Source organism: Pistacia vera, unplaced genomic scaffold (genome assembly GCF_008641045.1).
Source record: "Pistacia vera cultivar Batoury unplaced genomic scaffold, PisVer_v2 Contig99, whole genome shotgun sequence".
Classification (NCBI taxonomy): Eukaryota; Viridiplantae; Streptophyta; class Magnoliopsida; order Sapindales; family Anacardiaceae; genus Pistacia; species Pistacia vera.
The window spans coordinates 267844-291495 of NW_022196878.1; the positions used below are offsets into that span (position 1 = coordinate 267844).

Consider the following 23652-nt stretch of genomic DNA (forward strand, 5'->3'; position numbering starts at 1 on the left):
CCAGTTTACAGATGGAATTTTAAAAATTTTAAGAGGAAAAATTTACACCCCAACCATTTAAAAAACCATTTCTCCCCTCAAGTTTCAAAAATGTATAATGGCACCCTACGCCTGAGTACAAGTCATTTTAATTTGACAAGTAAAAGGTTTTTTTTAATCATTTCCTTTCACGCAAATTTGGTTAAATTGATATTATTATTAAACCAATCGTATATCAACTAATAAACCCTCAAAATTTACAAATATGAAACTATAACAAAATTTAATTGAAGATGCCATTGATATTGAACCATAATGGATGGTTGATATTTCAATTTAGTTTGATGGTGAGCATGGTGGCATCTTGCATAGTAGGCGTGTTCGTAACATGGCAAGTCGCAATGAGCTACAGCCAGGGCTTGCAGATTGCATGGAATCGAATACAAGCCCGCATCGTTCTTAGCCACAACCTAGCCTATAGTGACAAAATCAGAATTTATTGAGGCTCAAAATCCGTGTGAGGTGTTGTGATGAGAAATTGGATTTCAAAGAAGGTTGGTTTCCGAAGCTTGAAGTTTTGCAACTCATTAACTTTTGAGGATTAAGATGGATGATGATAGATAAAGGTTCTATGCCTAATCTAAAAGAATTTGTGATTGGACCATGCCCACTTTTGAAGGAGTTTCCAACAGGAATTGAGCATCTAACATATCTTAAGAGACTTGTATTTGTGGTGATGTTGAAAGAGATTTATTGGATGATGAACTCACTAAACACATTCCACAAGTATCGGTAGGTTATCAAGAGGAATATGGAGAATATTTTGAATACAACGCTAAATATTTGTCATCTCTGTCATGTGAAGATTTTATGAAGCTTGTTGAAAAACTAGGCCCATGTGACAGGCTGTTTCGTCCAATTCCCTGAAAAAACAGGTTTGTATTTCTTAACAAATATGATATTTACTGTTAGATGATCAAGGTATAATAATGGTGCAATGTTGTTTGTTATCAATATGATGATCCGTGTATAAATGTAAGATATTGTTTGTTATAGGTATGATGATCAGCATGTAATATGTTGTGTACTATGTAATTGTTCTTTTGAGTGTTGTCTGTGAAATTGATGTGTTTTTATTTGCACTTTGTCCATACCTTCTATTTGCACTTTGTTTCTACTACTTTGTAAATAGAGTGAAAATTGACCAGATCCGAATTATCTCTTGAAACCCTCAATTACTACTCTTCTTTTACTTGTTTTTCTCTCACATAAATCACAAAACTTGTGTGTCTGCTGCCTATTTTGATGGGCAGGACAAGCTCTTCCTAGTTTGGTAATTAATGAAGATTAGTAAATAGTAACCCCAAAGACAAAGTTTTACTGGTTGAACAACATGCATGGTGGTTGATTTGTTTCCCCTTGAGGTAGGAAAAATTAAATGAATAAACTTTTCAGTGATTGATGGCCGGTGGAAATTGTGGAGAGAACATTGGGGATAGAGTCGAGGGTGGGCCATGTTGGCCCACGGCACAGCACGAAAAAAGCATAGCATGACAAGACATGACACGAAAAAAAGCATGGCACCAAAATATGTGGGTCGTGCCGTGGGCCTTAAAAAAAAGTCCGTAGACCGGCATGGCACGAAAAAAATAAAATTATTGGGTGCGTTTGGTTCCATATTATTATCCATATTCCCAATCCTATTCCCCAAATATTGTTTGGCACATTATTTGAGAAATATTACTGTATTTTTTAATTACTTTTAGACCCATTAACTTTATTAATTTCATTAAATACCCTAAAAAAAGTTTAAAAATTAGCAAAAACATCCCTACCACCCATAAACTGCAACTGGCCAGTAATTCACCGATCTGGTCGGAAAAAACCATATCTGGCCATCGTTGACCGAAAACGACGGCCATATCTTTGGCCGTCGCTGACAGCCAAAAATGGACTTTTGCGGCCGTCGACGACCACATCTGGCCGTAGATCTGGCCTTTTCCGTGGTGGATCTGGTCAGAAAAAGCCGTATTGATGCGTTACGACATAGATCCGACTAGTCTGTGTCGTAACGTAATTTTCTAGCCAGATTCCGGTGGTGGTGGTCGGAATCTGGCACTGCAGGTGGTGGGGGTGTTTTTATTATTTTACAAAAATTTTATATATTAGGGTGTTTAATTAAATTAGCAAAAATAGGGGGTTTTTTTAAAATTTTTAAATTTTACTTCGTAATACTCCCTTATTTAACTACCCAATATTATTCCCAAAATCTTATCCAAAATAATAAACCAAACCCATCAAATTCTCTCTCACCCTAACGGTGAAGTGGTGATGGTGTGAGGAAGGTCTTGCATATATTTAGGAAATTTAATTATAATAACATTATGTAAATTAATTAATCAAATTTATTTATTTAATAAAAAATTTAATTCAACCTCAAGTCCCTTACAACTTTTTATGTTTTAAAAAGTTTTAATTACCGATTAAAAGTCAAATATGTCCTTTATTCGTCTAGTTTTATACTGATAGAGGTAAAGTAGAAGGATGTTTTCTTTTGGGAAAAATAAATACGTCCTTGATTGTTATTGAATCAAAACCATAGGGACTAAAAATTCATAATCATATTGGTAAAGTTAACTAGCATTTTCTAATAAGTGTATATCTAATGTAGTAAGGTTACTGGCCCTGTATAAGCTATACTAGCTCTTTATAAAAAGTGTATGTGTATATGTATGGTTAAATATTTCGGTTTTAATGTCGTTAGATAGATGTCATAATTATGATTTTTCATGTTGCTAGTGACATCAAGATTCTTGGTTGTGCTGGTACATTGTCTCTGCCTATGCAACATTCAGAAACATGTGAAATGATGACTATTGACTTTATCTTAATGGAGCAACCTGATTAGATTAATAATATAGCTCGAATTGATGTTTTTATGACCGTAAAAGTGTAAATCTTGTTGTGTTGGTTCTAATCTTTGTGTTTTCGATCATAGACACGATGAATGGCCCATCATAGAGCCATTGCCGTCTTATGGAAGAGGGAGAGAGAGATTAGAGAAGACATATTAGCCTTATTCATGGAGATGGCCTCACCAATGTTGTCATTACAGGTATCAATTCTTTTTGCTTGAATGCATAAACAATGTTTCATAATCGTAGTTTTTTTTCCTGTGATTATCCAAGATAAGTAGACGGAAGAGACTCGTCTTTCTTCTCGTTTTTATTGGTTGATACATGAAATTGAAAGGATAGATGAGAGTCGCTAGTTTTCATATTATAGTATCTTTTAATAAGGAAACAGGAGTTATCTAATCTAGACTTTTCTAGTACGTTGAAAAATGTCTACATCTCACATATATATTGAAATTTTTATAATTCGGTTTAGTGGATTTTATATTTCTATCTTTCTTCTGCCCAATTATGGGATATTTGATCTTTTCCTTTCCTTCAATCATTTCTCTTCCCAACCAAACAGAGAAAATTGTCCCCTGTATCGTTTTTTCTTTCTTTCGTACTAAATTCTGTTGCCTATTTCTTCAACCACCAGTGATAGTTTCCTTCATATTGGTTCATAAAATAAATGTGCATGAAAAATTATTATATGTTTGAAAATTTGTTTGTAGTATTGTTAGTAATCTATGGAAGATTCTTATGAGTTGTAATTAGAATCGGTTTCTTTTACTTCAAAATGATGAATGTCATTTTTTTCTAATGACCATAGTGAAAATTCTTATTATAGTTGTCTAAACCAAAATTATGCATTATGTCAGCCACAGTATGCTCTACATTTTCTATTTTCATTTGGTAAACCATTGGTATCAATTGAGTCGAATGGTTTATTAAGTGCATCCAATAATTTTTTTGTATTTTCAGGACAGAATGGGAAGATTGATGGTCAAGGGAAAATGTGGTGGGACTTATGTGAACAGAACATTGCAGCCACACAGAGGCCACCTCTAGAACTAAAGAACTCTCATACATTCTCATCTCCTCTCACCTTCCTAACTCTCCCTTTTGGACTATCCTCCAGTTTATTGCAGTTCGACAAGTTTTTATTAATTCTCTCTCTTGTTTTAATTATCTCTCTATCTTCGGTAATGCTTGCTAACATGACAAAGAGTTAAGCAACTCTAAATGGCTATCGGCAGACCAGTTAAGCTTTTGTTGTTTAATATATAGAAGCAAGTTGAAATATGTAGTGTTCTCTCTAAGTTGTGAAAATTGCCGGACATCTGACAATTGAACGAAAATTAAGGATAAGAGTCATATGACCCATCTCTGACCTAATGTTGAAGATAAGACTTTGTGCCACCCTTGTGGGATCTATTAGGCTTGCTGTGGAACGAACAGCATAGAATAATTGTGAAACAGAATCATTATATATACATAAGCAATCATTATTATGGTGCATTTTCCATCTAGTGATCGATTGTAACTTCATGATCATGCCTTATAATGGACCACTAATAGACAGAGAATTATTTGTTTCAGCAATGTTATTATCAAGGCAGGACAATCCTTCAGATAAACATGGGAACTGTTTTGTAAGAAAGCGTTTGCTTTAACATGTCTTGTCCAACGAGCTGAAGAAATTGTCTCATGAAATCCCTGCAAAGTGTGGAGGTTTACCATTAGCAATTGTGGCTGTATGTGTCTTTTGTCAAACAAAACAAGGTTGTCTGTAAATGGCAAAAGCTACTTCGGTTTAGGGTCAAAGTTAGGAAGCAACCCCATCTAAAAGTTGCAACAGAGTTTTATCTGAAGGTTATTATGATCTCCCTCACCACCTCAAGTCTGCCTCTTGTACTTTGCGTTGTTTCCACAGGCTTTAAAATTAATTTTGGGAGACTAATACGCCTATGGATACCTGAGGGCTTTGTCCAATATAGCGAAACCTACTCGCTTGACAAGTTGCAGAGGTTACTTGATAGAGCTCATTGACGAAGTTTGGTTCAAGTTTCATGTAGAAAGGCTTTGGGACGAGTTAGAATGTAAAGTCCATGACTAATGCATGAAATCCTTATCAAAAAGACTAAAGAATTGGGTTTCTATCGAGACCTAAGTGGAGAAGTCTTGAGTCATAAATCTCGTCGTATTTCAATAAATAAGGTACTGATGATGCTCTAAAAGAATCAAGGATTCAAGATCGTCTATTTGTTTTTTCAGAGTAGACAAACTTCCTCAGTCTTTCATGAGTACACTTTTTGCCCATTTCAGCTTCTGAAAATGCTTGATTTGAAGATGGTCCTGTGGACTACCTTCCTGATGGATGGGAAAGCTCTTTCATTGCACTACTTAAGTTTGAGAAGAACAAACATAAAAGAACTTCTCAAGTCTATAGGCATGCTTTTAACTTAGAACTCTAGATTTGAAGGAGTCTTTGTGTCTGAGCTGCCGGTTGAGATCAAGAATCTAAAAAAAATTGCCTGTCTAATTGTATACAATAAGGACGGAACCGGTACCAAAATACATAAGAGTCTTGGGGTTTTAACGAACCTACAATGCTAGATTTTGTGAAGTAACTTTGAAGTTCTGAAGAGCTTAAGCAGCTAAGGCTGTTGAGGAGGCTGGGCATAACTTGGAAATAGAGATTTGAAGGATCTGTTTGTTTGTTGAGAATATGGAAAATGTTGAAAGTTTGGCTGTAGAATCAAATCTGAAGAAGAGATTCTTGATATATCATCAGTAGCCTCTCCTCCACAATGTCTTCAAGATTGTGTTTACAAGGAATATTAAGAGCTGCTGCCGTTTTGGATTTTTGAACTTCAAAAACTAATTAAAATAGAATTGATTTATTGGAGAATAGCTGATTTTGATACCATAAGTGCCCTTCAAGCTTTACCATGTATTATAATATATTAAAGCTTTTAATATGGTGTAATTTATATGTAATAAGTATAATTGTATTCGTATATTTATTTAATTAGGTTATTCTAAAAATTTAACTTTTTCTATTTTAAATTTTTTTATATGTAAAATAATAGAAACTCCCCCATTATTTACATTTTACAAATATTTCATTATAGTTCAGATTCCAAAATAGGTTCTAAAAACAAGTTCCAAAACAGGTTCCAAAACAGGTTCCAAAGCAGGTTCCAAATAGGTTCCAAAACAGGTTCCAAACAGGCTCCAAACAGATTCCAAAACAGGTTCCAAACCAGGTACCCCCTACAGGTTCCAAACAGGGTACCCTTTTTACAGGTTCTGGTTCCTCCACATGCAAGAACTGGAACCGGAACCGCACAGTAGCGGTTCCAAAAAATTGGAACCAGAACCTACCCGCACAGTGCAGGTTCTGAGTAGGTTCTAGTTCCGGTTCTGATTCTTACCCTTGGTTTTGGTTTTACCTGCTACCCGTGCTCACCCCTACTCGTAGAGACCATCAACACAGGCCTCCACACCATCTATTTATCCACTACCTCACTCCCCACCTTTACTAATCTACTCTTAAACAATTCTCACCAACCACGTTTCCAAATAAATCCACCACCTACGCGTGTCAAACGTTCACTGACTAAAAACTCCACTACACGCTTCACTGCACCCGACAAACCGGATCGAAGTTTCTCTCGTAATGTCCGAACCGGACACACTGGCACACGTCAACTCCTTAAAGTTAAAACCAAAAATATAAAAAAGTACGATATGTTGCGCCGTATGCGCACTGCCCACCCCTTTTTCGTCTTTCTCACGTAACACACCACTGTTTCATTCTCACAACCAAACCAACATCTCTTTCTTCCTCCCAACACCACCCTCCATCAAAAAATAAAAAAATTTACTCGTGTCAAACAACTGAAAGAACGATTTTTTTCTCGTTTCGGGATCGTATCAGAAAACTGTTTTCGAAGTTATATTTTTTTTCTATATAATGCATGCAAAGTGAAGAGAAGATTATGGAGTCTGAAAAACTAAATTTGCATGCGCTTGTAGGAAAATTTAGGAAGCCTTCATGGGCGCCGTTTCTTCTTCTTCTTTTGACTCTGGCGATAATTCTCTCTTTGCAAATTACGACAAAGTCCGTGTACCCCATCCGGGTCAGTCTTTTTTATGGATCATCGGAGTCCGATCAGTGGTTTTTTTATCCGGAAACGTGTTCCGGGTTCTTGGGGGAGTTGCCGAGGAGGAAAGTGGTGATGTCGATAAAAGATTTTGGAGGTGTCGGAGATGGGAAAACGTCGAATACCGAAACGTTTCGGAGAGCGGTACGGTACATGCAAGGTTTTGGAGATAGAGGTGGCAGCCAGTTGAATGTGCCGGCCGGTACTTGGCTTACCGGAAGTTTCAATCTCACCAGTAATTTCACGCTGTTTCTTGAAAAGGATGCTGTCATTTTGGGCTCTCAGGTAATCAAAATCACCGTTTTTGATTTATTGCTTCTGACTTCTGGGATTTTGTTTTTGTTTTTTTGTATTATTTGTAATTTAATAATCTCGGTCTATTTTTTTTTTTTTTTTTTTAATTTCGTTTAAGGGTAACATTTTATTTTGTCTTTTCGCTTGGATTATGGTTCAACAATTGACTTGAGAGTTCTTTACTGATTGTGAGAAGGGCTTTTAGTTGAAATTTTGAATCGGGAAATCATCAAATAGGGTTCAAAATGGTAAGTTTATATGAAAAAGTTTAGATGAGTTGTTCACTGGTTTGACATATTCTTTGTGATAAGTATTAATTTAATTTGGTAACATTATTCTTAATCATAACTAATAGTTTAATTTGGTCATTAGGAAGGTAGGTACGCTAGTCATGGTCCTCATCCTCATTTTGTCCTTTTTGTTACTTTTTCCCTAAAAGGAGAAAGAAGGCTGGTGTGGGTGTGTGTTGATTCTGCTGATATTCAATGCCAACCCAGAGGACCCACCAAATAAAAATGAGTAATGCTATATTTACACCATCCATTACATCATTTTCATTACACCATCACCATTTTATTAATAATTATTTTATTATAATATTAAAAAAATTCAAAATAATTAAAAATTTGTGTGGATGTGAGATATGCTACATCATGGTGTAATGAAAATAGTGTAATAGGTGATGTAAATGTAGCATTACTCAATAAAAATTCATTATCATATTGGTAAAGTTAACTAACACTTTCTAATAAGTGTATATGTAATGTAGTAAGGTTACTGGCCCTCTATAAGCTATACTAGCTCTTTATAATAAAGTGTATGTGTAATGTAGTAGGTTAAATATTTCAGTTTTAATGTGGTTAGATTGAAATGTCACAATTATGATTTTTCATGTTGCTAGTGACATCAAGAGTCTTGGTTGTGCTGGTAGCATTTGTCTCTGCATATGCAACATTCAGAAACATGTGAAATGATGATTATTGACTTTATCTTAATGGGGAGCAACCTGATTAGATGAATAATTTAGCTCGAATTGATGTTTTTATGACCGTAAAAGTGTAAATCTTGTTGTGTTGGTTCTAATCTTTGTGTTTTCGATCGATAGGACACAAATGAATGGCCCATCATAGAGCCATTACCGTCTTATGGAAGAGGGAGAGAGAGATTAGGAGGAAGACATATTAGCCTTATTCATGGAGATGGCCTCACCAATGTTGTCATTACAGGTATCAATTCTTTTTGCTTTGAATATTTTTATTCTTGAATGCATAAACAATGTTCTATAATGCTTTCATAATCATAAAGGAGTGAAAAGGAAGGGGAAAAAAAAGCAAAGAATTGCTTCGATTATATTCTGCTTTTGAATATTATGATCTTGTATTCATTAGCTGTGTGAAAACTATCTTAATGGACTTGTTTTGAGTGTTGAGGAGAATAAAATAGGCTTATCTTCATAACTTAGATCCACTTAGATCAATAATTTTTTTCGCAGACTGTTTCGTCCGTAGAATATATTTATATATGCTATTCTTTTTATGGTGTGGTGGAACGAAACTTATTTCTAAGATAAGATTCATTGAGTACTTTATTTTATTAAATTACCAAAAAAAAAAAAAAAATTCACCCGAGAAAGTTGTATCGTATCAGCTTATGTGTTGGAATATTTTTTTTTCCTGTGATGATTATCCAAGATAAGTAGACGGAAGAGGACTCGTCTTTCTTCTCGTTTGTATTGGTTGATACAATGAAATTGAAAGGATAGATGAGAGTCACTAGTTTTCATATTATGGTATCTTTTAATAAGGAAACAGGAGGTTAATCTAATCATTAGACTCTTTTAATATGTTGAAATAATGTCTACATCTCACATATAGAATTGAAATTTTTATAATTCGGTTTAGTGGATTTTATATTTTCTGTCTTTCTTCTGCCCAATTTTGGGATATTTGATATTTTCCTTTCCTTCAATCATTTCTCTTCCCAACCAAACAGAGAAAATTGTCCGCCTGTATATTTTTTCTTTCTTTCGTACTTAAATTCTGTCGACCTATTTTTCTTCAACCAACCAGTGATAGTTTCCTTCAGATTGAGGTTCCATAAAATAAATGTGCATGAAGAAAATTATTATATGTTTGAAAATTTGTTTGGTAGTTCATTAGGTAATCTATGGAAGATTCTTATGAGTTGTAATTAGAATTCAGTTTCTTTTACTTCCAAAATGATGAATGTCATTTCTTTTCTAATGACCAATAGTGAAAATTCTTATTTACTAGTGTCTAAAACCAAAATTATGCATTTATGTCAGCCACAGTATGTCATCTACATTTTCTATTTATCATTTGGTAAACCATTGGTATCAATTGAGTCGAATGGTTTATTAAGTGCATCCGAATAATTTTTTTGTATTTTCAGGACAGAATGGGAAGATTGATGGTCAAGGGAAATTGTGGTGGGACTTATGGTGGAACAGAACATTGCAGCACACAAGAGGCCACCTCCTAGAACTAAAGAACTCTCATAACATTCTCATCTCCAATCTCACCTTCCGTAACTCTCCCTTTTGGACTATCCATCCAGTTTATTGCAGGTTCGACAAGTTTTTATTAATTCTCTCTTCTTGTTTTAATTATCTCTCTATCTTCGGTAATGCTTGCTAACATGACAAAGAGTTAAGCAACTCTAAATGGCTATCGTGCAAGACCAGTTAAGCTTTTGTTGTTTAATATATAGAAGCAAGTTGAAATATGTAGTGTTCTCTCTAAGTTGTGAAAATTGCCGGACATCTGACAATTGAACAGAAAATTAAGGATAAGAGTCATATGACCCCATCTCTGACCTAATGTTGAAGATAAGACTTTGTGCCACCCTTGTGGGATCTATTAGGCTTGCTGTGGAACTGAAACAGCATAGAATAATTGTGAAACAGAATCATTATATATACATAAGCAATCATTATTATGGTGCATTTTCCATCTAGTGATCGATTGTAACTTCATGATCATGCCTTATAATGGACCACTAATAGACAGAGAATTATTTGTTTCAGCAATGTTATTATCAGAGGCATGACAATCCTTCAGATAAGACATGGGAACTGTTTTGTAGAAAAGCGTTTGGCTTTAACATGTCTTGTCCAATGGAGCTGAAGAAATTGTCTCATGAAATCCCTGCAAAGTGTGGAGGTTTACCATTAGCAATTGTGGCTGTAGGTGGTCTTTTGTCAAACAAAAACAAGGTTGTCTGTAAATGGCAAAAGCTACTTCGTGGTTTAGGGTCAAAGTTAGGAAGCAATCCCCATCTAAGAAGTTGCTACAGAGTTTTATCTGAAGGTTATTATGATCTCCCTCACCACCTCAAGTCATGCCTCTTGTACTTTGCGTTGTTTCCACAAGGCTTTAAAATTAATTTTGGGAGACTAATACGCCTATGGATACCTGAGGGCTTTGTCCAATATAGCGAAACCTACTCGCTTGAACAAGTTGCAGAGGATTACTTGATAGAGCTCATTGACAGAAGTTTGGTTCAAGTTTCATGTAGAAAGGCTTTGGGACGAGTTAGAAGATGTAAAGTCCATGATCTAATGCATGAAATCCTTATCAAAAAGACTAAAGAATTGGGTTTCTATCGAGACCTAAGTGGAGAAGTCTTGAGTCATAAATCTCGTCGTATTTCAATAAATAAAGGTACTGATGATGCTCTAAAAAGAATCAAGGATTCAATGATCGTTCTATTTGTTTTTTCAGAGTAGACAAACTTCCTCAGTCTTTCATGAGTACACTTTTTGCCCATTTCAAGCTTCTGAAAATGCTTGATTTTGAAGATGGTCCTGTGGACTACCTTCCTGATGGAGTGGGAAAGCTCTTTCATTTGCACTACTTAAGTTTGAGAAGAACAAACATAAAAGAACTTCTCAAGTCTATAGGCATGCTTTTTAACTTAGAAACTCTAGATTTGAAGGAGTCTTTTGTGTCTGAGCTGCCGGTTGAGATCAAGAATCTAAAAAAAATTTGCGCTGTCTAATTGTATACAATAAGGACGGAACCGGTACCAAATACATAAGAGTCTTGGGGTTTTACGAACCTACAGATGCTAGATTTTGTGGAAGTAAACTTTGAAGTTCTTGAAGAGCTTAAGCACTAAGGCTGTTGAGGAGGCTGGGCATTAAACTTGAAATAGAGATTTGAAGGATCTGTTTGTTATTGTTGAGAATATGGAAAATGTGAAAGTTTGGCTGTAGAATCTAAATCTGAAGAAGATTCTTGATATATCATCAGTAGCCTCTCCTCCACAATGTCTTCAAAGATTGTGTTTACAAGGGAATATTAAAGCTGCCGTTTTGGATTTTTGAACTTCAAAAACTAATTAAAATAGAATTGATTTATTGGAGAATAGCTGTATTGATACCAAAGTGCCCTTCAAGCTTACCTAATTTATTGAGGCTCAAAATCCGTGTGAGGTGTTGTGATGAGAAATTGGATTTCAAGAAGGTTGGTTTCCGAAGCTTGAAGTTTTGCAACTCATTGATACTATGTGCCTTCAAGCCTTACTATTTATGAGGCTCAAAATCTTGTGAGGTGTTGTGATGAAATTGGATTCAAAGAAGGTTGGTTTCCGAAGCTTGAAGTTTTGCAACTCATAACTTTTGAGATTAAGATGGATGATGATAGATAAAGGTTCTATGCCTAATCAAAAAGAATTTGTGTTGGACCATGCCCACTTTTGAAGGAGTTTCCAACAGGAATTGAGCATCTAACATCTTAGAGACTTGTATTTGTGGTGATGTTGAAAGAGATTTATTGGATGATGAACTCACTAAACACATTCCACAAGTATCGGTAGTTATCAAGAGGAATATGGAGAATATTTTGAATACAACCTAAATATTTGTCATCTCTGTCTGTGAAGATTTTATGAAGCTTGTTGAAAAACTAGGCCCATGTGACAGGCTGTTTCGTCCATCCCTGAAAAAACAGGTTTGTTTTTTTAACAAATATGATATTTACTGTTAGATGATCAAGGTATAATAAGGTGCAATGTTGTTTGTTATCAATATATGATCCGTATATAAAGTAATTATTGTTTGTTATAGGTTGATGATCCATGTAAATATGTGTCCATGTAATTGTTCTTTTGAGTGTTGTCTTGAATTGATGTGTTTTTTTTGCACTTTGTCCATACCTTCTATTTGCACTTTGTTTCTACTACTTTGTAATAGAGTGAAAATTGACCAGATCCGAATTATCTCTTGAAACCCTCAATTACTACTCTTCTTTTACTTTTTTTCTCTCACATAAATCACAAAACTGTGTGTCTGCTGCCTATTTTGATGGGCAGGACAAGCACTTCCTAGTTTGGTAATTAATGAAGATTAGTATAGTAACCCCAAAGACAAAGTTTCACTGGTTGAACAACATGCATGGTGGTTGATTTGTTTCCCCTTGAGGTAGGAAAAATTAATGAATAAACTTTTCAGTGATTGTAGGCCGGTGGAAATTGTGAGAGAAACATTGGGGATAAAGCCGAGGGTGGGCCATGTTGGCCCACGCACAGCATGACCGACGAAAAAGCAGCATGACAAGACACGACACAAAAAAAAGCATGGCACCAAAATATGTGGGTCTTGCCGTGGGCCTTAAAAAGCCGGGACCGGCACGGCACGAAAAAAATAAAATTAAAAATAATAAATTATTGGGTACGTTTTGGTTCCATATTTTATCCATATTCCTAATCATATTCCCCAATATTGTTTGACCATTATTTGAGAATATTACTGTATTTTTAATTACTTTTAGACCCTTTAGTTTATTAATTTCATTAAATACCCTAAAAAAAGTTTAAAATTAACAAAAACACCCTCACCACCCATAAATTGGAATTGTCTTCACCGATCTGGGGAAAAATATATCTGGCCATCGTTGACTGAAAACAACGGCCATATCTTTGGCTGTCACTGACAGTAAAAATGGACTTTTGCGCGTCGACGACCACATCTGGTCGTAATTTGGCCTTTTCCAACAGATCCGTGGGATCTGGTCAGAAAGGCCATATGATGCGTTACGACACAGATCCGACCAGTCTGTGTCGTAATGCAATTTTCCAGCCATTCCGGGTGGTGGCCGGAATCTAGCACTACGGGTGGTGGGGGTTTTTTGTTATTTTACAAAATTTTTATAATTAGGTGTTTAATTAAATTAGCAAAGTAGGGGGTTTTTTAGAAATTTTTAAATTTCCTTCGTAAACTCCCTTATTTAACTACCCATATTATTCTCAAATCCTATCCAAAATAATAAACCAAACCCATCAATTCTCTCTCACCCTAACGGTGAAGTGTGAGTGTGTGAGGAAGGTCTTGCATATATTTAGGAAATTTAATTATAATAACATATGTAAATTAATTAATCAAATTTATTTATTTAATTCAACCTCAAGTCCCTCACAACTTTTTATGTTTTAAAAAGTTTTAATTACCGATAAAAGTCAAATATGTCCTTTATTCGTCTAGTTTTATACTGATAAGGTAAAGTAGAAGGATGTTTTTTTTGGAAAAATAAATACTCCTTGATTGTTATGAATCAAAACCATAGGGACTAAAAATTCCCCTTAATTAAGATACCTAACTGGACATGGCACAATAATTATGTCCAAAACTTTTTAATTTTTTATACAATATTTAAATTTAGATATGTTTTAAAGTTATCCCTCATCATTTAATTCAATTCGATACAATAAAAAGTGCGATTAAAAAATAAAATAAAAAATAGGGGATGGGGATGGGGAGATTTTAGAAGAGTACCGTGAATAGCGCGCGTCTTCCACCGCTGTCTCGTGGAGATCACCAGCACGCTACACGCTTAGTGGGCTTCACACCATCAATTTATCCTCTACCTCACTCGCACCTTTTACTAATCTACTCTACTACTTCTCACCGACCACGTTTCCAAATATCCACACCTACGCGTGTCAAATGTTCATTGACAAAAACTCCTCTACGCGCTTCACTGCACCCGACAAACCGGATCGAAGTTTCTCTCGTAATGTCCAAACCGGACACGCATCAATCAACTCCTTAAAATCAAAAATATAAAAAGCATGCTAAATTGCGCTATGCGCATTGCCCACCCCCTTGGTCTTCCCACGTAACGCACCACTGTTTCATTCTCACAACGAACCAACATCTCTTTCTTCCTCCCAACACCACCCTCCATCAAAAAATAAAATAAACAATTTACTCGTGTCAAACAACTGGAGAAAACGATTCTTTTCTTGTTTCGGATCGTATCTCAGAAAACTGTTTTCGCAAGTTTTTTTTTAATGCATGCAAAGTGAAGAGAAGATTAGGGGTCTGAAAAACTATTGCATGCGCTTGTAGGAAAATTTAGGAAGCCTTCATGGCAACGTTTCTTCTTCTTCTTTTGACTCTGGCGATAATCATCTCTTTGCAAATTAAGACAAAGTCTGCGTACCCATCCGGGTCAGTCTTTTTATGGATCATCGGATCCGATCAGTGGTTTGTTTATCCGGAAACGTTCCGGGTTCTCGGGGGAGTTGCCGAGGAGGAAAGTCGTGATGTCGAAAGGATTTTGGAGGTGTCGGAGATGGGAAAACGTCGATACCGAACGTTTCGGAGAGCGTACGGTACATGCAAGTTTTGGAGATAGAGGTGGCGCCAGTTGAATGTGCCGGCCGTACTTGGCTTACCGGAAGCTCAATCTCACCAGTATTTCCGCTGTTTCTGAAGGATGCTGTCATTTTGGGCTCTCAGTAATCAAATCACCGTTTTTATTTCTTGCTTCTGACTTCTGGGATTTTGTTTTTGTTTTTTGTATTATTTGTAATTTAATAATCTCGTCTATTTTTTTTTTTTTTTTTTAATTCGTTAAGGTAACATTTTATTTGTCTTTTCGCTTGGATTATGGTTCAACAATTGACTTGAGAGTTCTTTACTGATTGTGAGAAGGGCTTTTAGTTGAATTTTGAATCGGGAAATCATCAAATAGGGTTCAAAATGGTAAGTTTATATGAAAAAGTTTAGATGAGTTGTTCACTGGTTTGACATATTCTTTGTGATAAGTATTAATTTAATTTGGTAACATTATTCTTAATCAAACTAATTTTTTGGTCATTAGAAGGTAGGTACGCAGTCATGGTCCTCATCCTCATTTTGTCCTTTTTGTACTTTTTCCCTAAAAGGGAAAGAAGGCTGGTGTGGGTGTGTGTTGATTCTGCTGTATTCAATGCCAACCCAGAGGACCCCCAATAAAAATGAGTAATCTATATTTACACCATCCATTACATCATTTTCATTACACCATCACCATTTTATTAATAATTATTTTATTAATATTAAAAAAATTCAAATAATTAAAAATTTGTGTGGATGTGAGATATGCTACATCATGGTGTAATGAAAAAGTGTAATAGTGATGTAAATGTGCATTACTCAATAAAAATTCATTATCATATTGGTAAAGTTAACTAACACTTTCTAATAAGTGTAATGTAATGTAGTAAGGTTACTGCCCTCTATAAGCTATACTAGCTCTTTATAATAAAGTGTATGTGTAATGTAGAGGTTAAATATTTCAGTTTAATGTGGTTAGATTGAAATGTCACAATTATGATTTTTCATGTTCTAGTGACATCAAGAGTCTGTTTGTGCTGGTAGCATTTGTCTCTGCATTGCAACATTCAGACAATGTGAAATGATGATTATGACTTTATCTTAATGGGGAGCAACCTGATTAATGTAATTTAGCTCGAATTGATGTTTTATGACCGTAAAAGTGAAATCTTGTTGTGTTGGTTCTAATCTTTGTGTTTTCGATCGATAGGACACAAATGAATGGCCCATCATAAGCCATTACCGTCTTATGGAAGGGAGAGAAGATTAGGAGGAAGACATTAGCCTTTTCATGGAGATGGCCTCACCAATGTTGTCATTACAGGTATCAATCTTTTTGCTTTGAATATTTTATTCTTGAATGCATAAACAATGTTCTATAATGCTTTCATAATCATAAAGGAGTGAAAAGGAAGAGAAAAAAAAGCAAAGAAGTCTTCGATTATATTCTGCTTTTGAATATTGATCTTGTATTCATTAGCTGTGGAAAACTATCTAATGGACTTGTTTTGAGTGTTGAGGAGAATAAAATAGCTTATCTTCATAACTTAGATCCACTTAGATCAATAATTTTTTTCGCAGACTGTTTTCGTCCGTAGAATATATTTTATATGCTAGCTTTTGTCTTCTTTTTATGGTGTGGTGGAACGAAACTTATTTCTAAGATAAGATTCATTGAGTACTTTATTTTTAATACCAAAAAAAAAAAAAAAAAATCACCCGAGAAAGTTGTATCGTATCAGCTTATGCACTTGGAATATTTTTTTTTCCTATGATGATTATCCAAGATAAGTAGACGGAAGAGACTCGTCTTTCTTCTCGTTTGTATTGTTGATACATGAAATTGAAAGGATAGATGAGAGTCCTAGTTTTCATATTATGGTATCTTTTAATAGGAAACAGGAGGTTATCTAATCATTAGACTCTTTTAATATGTTGAAATAATGTCTACATCTCACATATATAATTGAAATTTTTATATTCTTGAGTGGATTTTATATTTTCTGTCTTTCTTCTGCCTAATATGATATTTGTCTTTTCCTTTCCTTCAATCATTTATCTTCCCAACCAACAGAGAAAATTGTCTGCCTGTATCGTTTTTTCTTTCCTTTGTACTTAATTTCCGTCGACCTATTTTTCTTCACCAACCAGTATTAGTTTCCTTCAGATTGCGGTTCCATCAAATAAATGTGCATGAAGAAAATTATTATATGTTTGAAAATTTGTTTGGTAGTTCATTGGGTAATCTATGGAAGATTCTTATGATGAATGTCATTTCTTTTCTAAAGACCAATAGTGAAAATTCTTATTTAGTAGTGTCTAAAACCAAATTATGCATTTATGTCAGCCCACAGAGTGTCTCTACATTTTCTATATATCATTTGGTAAACCATTGGTTCAATTGAGTCGAATGGTTTATTAGTGCATACGAATAATTTTTTTGTGTTTGCAGGACAGAATGGGACGATTGAGGTCAAGGGAAAATTTGTGGGACTTATGTGGAACAGAACCATTGCAGCCCACAAAGGCCACCTCCTAGAACTAAAGAACTCTCATAACATTCTCATCTCTAATCTCACCTTCCGTGACTCTCCCTTTTGGACTATCCATCCAGTTTATTGCCGGTTCGACATGTTTTTATTAATTCTCTCTTCTTGTTTTAATTCTCTCTCTATCTTCGGTAATGCGTGCTAACATGACAAAGAGTTATGCAACTCTAAACGGCTATCATGCAAGACCAGTTAAGCTTTTGTTGTTTAATATATAGAAGCAAGTTGAAATATGTAGTATTCTCTCGAAGTTGTGAAAATTGCCGGACATCTGACAATTGAATAGAAAATTAAGGATAAGAGTCATATGACCCCATCTCTGACCTAATGTTGAAGATAAGACTTTGTGCCGCCCTTGTGGGATCTATTAGGCTTGCTGTGGAAACGAAACGGCATAGAATAATTGTGAAACAGAATCATTATATATACATAAGCAATCATTATTATGGTGCATTTTCTATCGATTGATTGATTGTAACTTCATGAACATGCCTTATATTGGACCACTAATAGACAGATTTATTTGTTTCAGCAATGTTATTATCAGAGGCATGACAATCCTGGCTCCTCTTAATGCACCAAATACTGATGGTATAGATCCAGGTAAACTAATGTCTTTCTCTTATCGTTCTGTAGTGGATATGCATCACTCCCAGTCTTCTTTTTTATTAAATGTGTATTGACATATATTTTTGTTGTTTCCATTTTCTAAATATGACAGACTCGTGCACCAATGTATGTATTGAAGATTGTTATATTGAGAGCGGGGATGATCTAGTGGCAGTAAAGAGTGGATGGGACCAGTATGGCATCGCCATGGCTCTTCCAAGCTCAAACATCATAGTGAGGAGAGTTTCCGGCACCACCCCAACTTGCTCTGGTGTTGGAATAGGTAGTGAGATGTCTGGAGGGATTTTTAATATAACTATAGATCATTTACATGTCTGGAATTCAGCGGCCGGTGTGCGTATAAAGACTGACAAAGGTAGAGGGGGATATATTGCAAACATTAAGATAAGTAATATAACAATGGACAGAGTGAAGGTACCCATAAGGTTCAGTAGAGGCTCTAATGACCATCCTGATGACAGATGGGATCCCAAAGCTGTTCCTAAGGTTAAGGGTATTTACATTACTAATGTTGTCAGCGTAAATTCAACTAAAGCCCCAGTTCTACAAGGCATCAAAGATGCGCAATTTGAAGAAATCTGCATGAAAAATATTAGTCTATTAGGCCTAGCTGCATCTGCAACGTGGCAATGTGAGTTTGTTTCAGGTTTTACCAGTCAGGTGTTCCCTTCACCATGCCCCCAGTTACATAAAAATGGCACTTCTTCCTGGTGTTCATTTTCCTGAGCTTCTTTGGATGGTTTCAGATTAAGCAAACGAAAATTTAGGTTCGAACTCTCGAGTTCAATGGGTTTGCATTCAGGAATGAAGTTTGCTTACAGCAAAATGGACTGGAATGTGAACTAACATTTGGGCATTGAATGCTCGGATTTGTTGGAGCAGAGAAAGTGAAGTTTTTTTATCTTTAGATGGGATGCTAATGAGCTTGATAAAGCACTGGTCGTGGCCTAGAATTCTGGCAGAAGCCTGATTTTACTTGTTCAAGTCGGCTAGCTGGTGTGGAAAGGTTTGTCAATGGATACTATGTGTGTTGCATGATGAGTTTCTGGATTGGTAAATATTTACCTGACTCGAACTGATTCTGTACATGCAATTTCGAGATGCGTAAATGAGGCTTATAGGTCCTAGCTAAGCGAGAGTGAATAAAAGGAGAAGGAAAGTGCAGATGTATAAAGAATACATGTAAACAGAAATTGAGATTGAATTTAGTGATATGATATAAAAATTTTAATTTTCGTTTGTTACAAGCGTAGTATATAGAATGTCAGAGCTTAAATGTTAATGTTAAGAAAATCTTTCGTACAACAAACTTATGAGATAACCAACCTATTATAAGGCGAGTTCATGTCACAAATCCTGACATGATGTTTCATTATTGATTGGTTGTATGTTCATTAGATAGGGAAGTTCTTATAATGTCAAGTTTTTGGAAGTAATTGTTCAAAAAAAAAGGGCACAAACAAATGGTAGAGGCAGCATGAATAGGGAAGATATCAGTACCTACGTTTTCCCCCTCACAGCAGAAGCCGTACTAGATATCAGTTTTTAGATTATGAATACTGGCCATATCTAACCAAAGTAGACTCTCAAACCAAAATTTCTCATCAAGAAAATAGCCTCAACAACATTAAAAATTGCCTGTACAATAAATTAAAACGTTTACACCTACATCAAGCACAGCATAGTAGAATATTACTACCAAGTAATTCAAGGCAATCACTAAATAAGCCAAAGTCATGGAATTTTACAAGTCACCTGGAACTTAGTTTGAACACTAATCAATGAATTCAAATACTGACTCCCTCAAAGCATAACGCAGAAATAATACCAGAATATGTAAAAACATATATATAACTTCACAATTTTACATTTTTGGAGAGTTTGTATGGAGATAACATTCAAACAATAATAATATATTTTCCTTCAATATAAGATTTCAAAATCAAATGCTATTCATAAATAGCATTTATTCATCACCATAACAATGTTAATCTGAGTTCCCACAAAATTATCGGGGAAAAGAATGATAAAGTGACCAAAAGACCACAGAAGTGGCATTACAACAGAAACAAGAAAGCAAAAAAGGAGCCTCAAAGTGAACCCTCTTCCCTCATCTAAAATTACCCTCATATCAGTCCCCAACCATCCAAAACTGAATTGAAGGATAAGGCCATTATATTGTAAGTTACAATAACCCTATTCTAATCACATGTATGAGTACTTCCAAAATCAAATATTAATTAATTGAAGCCAATGAAATCATACCCTTGAATCTATACTTCTTTTACTCCCTGCTGCCGCCGCTGCTCCTCAATTATCTTCTTATTCTTCTCAAGCGCTGCAGCAACCTCTGGAGGCATATACTTCTCGTCATGCTTAGCCAAAACTTCAGTCGCCGCAAAATAACAATCTCCATTTCTCGCCTTCTCCGAAACATTCTTATCCGATTTTGCATTCTTTATCTCCTCCGTAAACGGCTTGATAAACCCCTCCACAATCACTGAATGACCCTCTCTAAACAAATCGGGTAATGAACCCTGATACCTAACTAAAACATCAGTAATTAAGTCAGTGATTACAAACTCTATATCTGGAGAAGATGCCGGATGGGCCACACTGCCTTCAAGGACCAAACCGCCAAGCCTGAACTTGGTTTTTGTCGGGTTTTCTTGGTATTTTTCAAGAGCTTCAGTTGGAGTCACGTAAAAAACTAACTGATCTTGAAAATTGTTGAGGACAATTACTATGAACCCAGCAATACAGCTGAAGGTCAGTGCATAGGTCCAGAGACGACGGTTCTGTAGCTGTCGAGCTCGGGCTCCTATGTCAACCTTGTTGGACCGAACCGGATGCCGACGGGCAGTGGAGAGGAAACGTAATGAATTATAGCCATTGATTTGGTGGCGGTAATCAGACAGTAAAGAGTGCATTGATGGCTGAGATTCCATAACGGTGGCAGCCGGAGTCAAGAGGAGTCGGGGATTGTGTCGGAGAGTATTGACAAGTTGGGATCTGAGACGAGAGGTAAATCTGGTGGCCATGTTGGATTTTTCTCAATAAAATTAGTTTCAGCCTCTTATATATCAGGCCAAAGAAAGAATTTTCAACAATTCTTGCCCTTCTTTGCTGGGATAAGCTGCAAAAAGTTTTAAGCAAAAGGGAAAAGCATGAGACACAAATTGGATTCGAAAAAAATAACATACACAATAAGAATACTAAAAATTTATATGATCCCTAAACTTAAAAAAACAATTAAAGACAAATGTTAAATTTGGGATATCTGTGCAAATATGTTAACAAAATTACGGCAAAAACCCTAATTTCTCCTCAACCAAAAAAACAAAAAAAAAAAGACAAAACCAAAAACAATAAAATAAAATAAAATAATTGGGCGAGAACCAGAACTGAGCTAGTTTAAAACTATTAACACAATTAATATTGATACAATAAAAATTAAATAATTAGTTCTTAAAAAAAAAAAAAAATCAATGGATCGTGAAGGAGTCTGAAATTTGAAATATGTTTTGAGCTTCATCAAACCAAAGTTCATAATCTTCAAACCATTGAATATAAGGTAACAGAAGAGATTCCAGTTACCTAAAAAAGACGGAGGCGTCGGTAAGTAGAAGAGTTTGAAGGACCTCGACGCGGTGCGGGTGGTGGCGAGGGGAGGGGAGGCAAGGCGGCCGTTGCTATTGTTTGGAATAAGTGGCGGCGCTTAGTTTAATTTATAGTGAGTTTAGTGTGAAATTCTAAATATAACCTCACATTGATAAAAATAGTTACTTTTTAAAGAAGGGTGTAGAATAAGCATTGTAAAAGTACATCTACCACCCCATTTTTTGGGATATTATATTTAATTTTATTTCCAGTTTACAGATGGAATTTTAAAAATTTTAAGAGGAAAAAAATTTACAACCCCAACCATTATAAAACTTACCTTTATCTCCCTCAAGTTTCAAAAATGTATAATGGCACCCTACGCCTGAGTACAAGTCATTTTAATTTGACAAGTAAAAGGTTTTTTTTAATCATTTCCTTTCACGTATAATTTGGTTAAATTGATATTATTTATTAAACCAATCGTATATCAACTAATAAACCCTCAAAATTTACAAATTAAGAAACTATTAACAAAATTTAATTGAAGATGCCATTGATATTGAACCATAATGGATGGTTGATATTTCAATCTTAGTTTGATGGTGAGCATGGTGGCATCTTCGCATAGTAGGCTGTGTTCGTAACATGGCAAGTCGCAATGAGCTACAGCCAGGGCTTGCAAGCTTGCATTGGAATCGAATACAAGCCCGCATCGTTCTTAGCCACAACCTAGCCTATAGTGACAAAATCAGGAAATTGTATTTGGGGATTAAAGTGTAAAGTTTTATAAATAAGGAGAGTGGCAGGTGTAATACATTTTAAGGGATAAAACTGATAAAATTTGTAATGCAAATTCCAATAGATGAAACTCGTGTTATGTGTATGCTTTTGTGTATGAGTAATGTTACACTTACATCACTCTTTTACACAATTTTCATTACATCATGATGTGGCATATGTCATAACCACACAAATTTTTAATTATTTTGAATTTTTAATATTGTAATAGAATTTGTGTGGTTGTAGCATATGCCACATCATAATGTAATAAAAATGGTGTAAGTGTAGCATTACTCTTTGTGTATTATTTATTTGGGTGGGAGAAGGACAATTTCTCACCCAAGGTTGCGCTAATGACACTTTCTCACCTGTCAAGTTTCAAAACATACACTTTTTCACCCACTGATAAAAACAAAAATATCTTTTACTATTTAATTTAATAATTTTATTATTATTATTTTATGTCATGCAACAGGACCAATTACCAATATACCCTTTCTATAAATATGAAAATTGTATATAAATTTTAGTTAAATTCCAGTAAAAGTGTAAAAAATTATTTTAATAAAAAGTTAGAGAGACAAATTGTAAATTTACATTCCCATTAATAATAACAATACCCTGTAATTGAACAATAATAAAAGATTGTTGGACGGTATCAAAATAAGCATTGAGAAGATTCTACAAAGAGTGAAAAAAGTAGAAACATGAAAAAACCATATCAATTTTTTTTTTTTTTTTTTTCTTTTGATTGGTTCATGTCTCTCCTTTCACTTCTTTACTACCCATACCACACACACCCTCTGGAACAACAACAACATTTTGCAGAATCAAATTTCTATTTTTCTAGTATTCGCATAGACCATAGTAGCAACTTCCCAAAACCCTCAAACTCGCATGGTTTCTCTAACATCTCTTTTTCATTCTCCAACCTTAATTTCTTGATGTTCATCATCTTCTTCTTCTCCTTCCTCCACCAAATGTATTCTACCTAGAGCTGGTTAAGGATCGGTCCTAAGCGGGCCTGGGCTTAGGCCCGTTTGGGATTGGTCCTTTGGGACCAGTCGCTCATGGGCCTGGGACCAGTCTCAGGCCCATGAGCAATTTTAAGACCCAGACTGGTCTTATGG

The 23652-nt window shown here is 35.2% G+C and overlaps 3 protein-coding genes across 3 annotated transcripts; 2 read left to right on the forward strand and 1 right to left on the reverse strand.

Annotated features, from left to right (window-relative positions):
- The first annotated feature begins 883 nt into the window (after positions 1–883).
- On the forward strand, positions 884–11379 carry LOC116121511 (probable polygalacturonase). The gene is made up of 5 exons (XM_031407466.1): positions 884–914; positions 6918–7330; positions 8445–8565; positions 9752–9926; positions 10386–11379. The coding sequence occupies exons 2-5, from the start codon at positions 7121–7123 to the stop codon at positions 10483–10485; spliced, it is 606 nt and encodes a 201-aa protein (XP_031263326.1). The 5' UTR covers positions 884–914; positions 6918–7120; the 3' UTR covers positions 10486–11379.
- A 4887-nt stretch (positions 11380–16266) lies between these two features.
- On the forward strand, positions 16267–19375 carry LOC116121510 (probable polygalacturonase). Its single transcript, XM_031407465.1, has 3 exons — positions 16267–16284; positions 18042–18112; positions 18231–19375. The coding sequence occupies exons 2-3, from the start codon at positions 18061–18063 to the stop codon at positions 18863–18865; spliced, it is 687 nt and encodes a 228-aa protein (XP_031263325.1). The 5' UTR covers positions 16267–16284; positions 18042–18060; the 3' UTR covers positions 18866–19375.
- A 772-nt stretch (positions 19376–20147) lies between these two features.
- Positions 20148–21777, reverse strand: LOC116121509 (cytochrome c-type biogenesis protein CcmE homolog, mitochondrial-like). Its single transcript, XM_031407464.1, has 2 exons — positions 21737–21777; positions 20148–21275 (listed from the first exon to the last, which is right to left on the reverse strand). Exon 2 carries the CDS (start codon positions 21178–21180, stop codon positions 20413–20415), a length of 768 nt encoding a protein of 255 aa, XP_031263324.1. The 5' UTR covers positions 21181–21275; positions 21737–21777; the 3' UTR covers positions 20148–20412.
- Between the last annotated feature and the right edge of the window lie 1875 nt (positions 21778–23652).

Excerpts from the sequence above, each read along its gene's own strand:
- LOC116121510 (XM_031407465.1), top strand. The coding sequence starts at position 18,061 with ATGACAATCCTGGCTCCTCTTAATGCACCAAATACTGATGGTATAGAT. Across the intron at positions 18,113-18,230 it reads TACTGATGGTATAGATCCAG|ACTCGTGCACCAATGTATGT; the intron begins GTAAACTAATGT and ends TAAATATGACAG.
- LOC116121509 (XM_031407464.1), bottom strand. The coding sequence starts at position 21,180 with ATGGCCACCAGATTTACCTCTCGTCTCAGATCCCAACTTGTCAATACT.
- LOC116121511 (XM_031407466.1), top strand. The coding sequence starts at position 7,121 with ATGTCGATAAAAGATTTTGGAGGTGTCGGAGATGGGAAAACGTCGAAT. Across the intron at positions 7,331-8,444 it reads CTGTCATTTTGGGCTCTCAG|GACACAAATGAATGGCCCAT; the intron begins GTAATCAAAATC and ends TTCGATCGATAG. Across the intron at positions 8,566-9,751 it reads CACCAATGTTGTCATTACAG|GACAGAATGGGAAGATTGAT; the intron begins GTATCAATTCTT and ends TTGTATTTTCAG.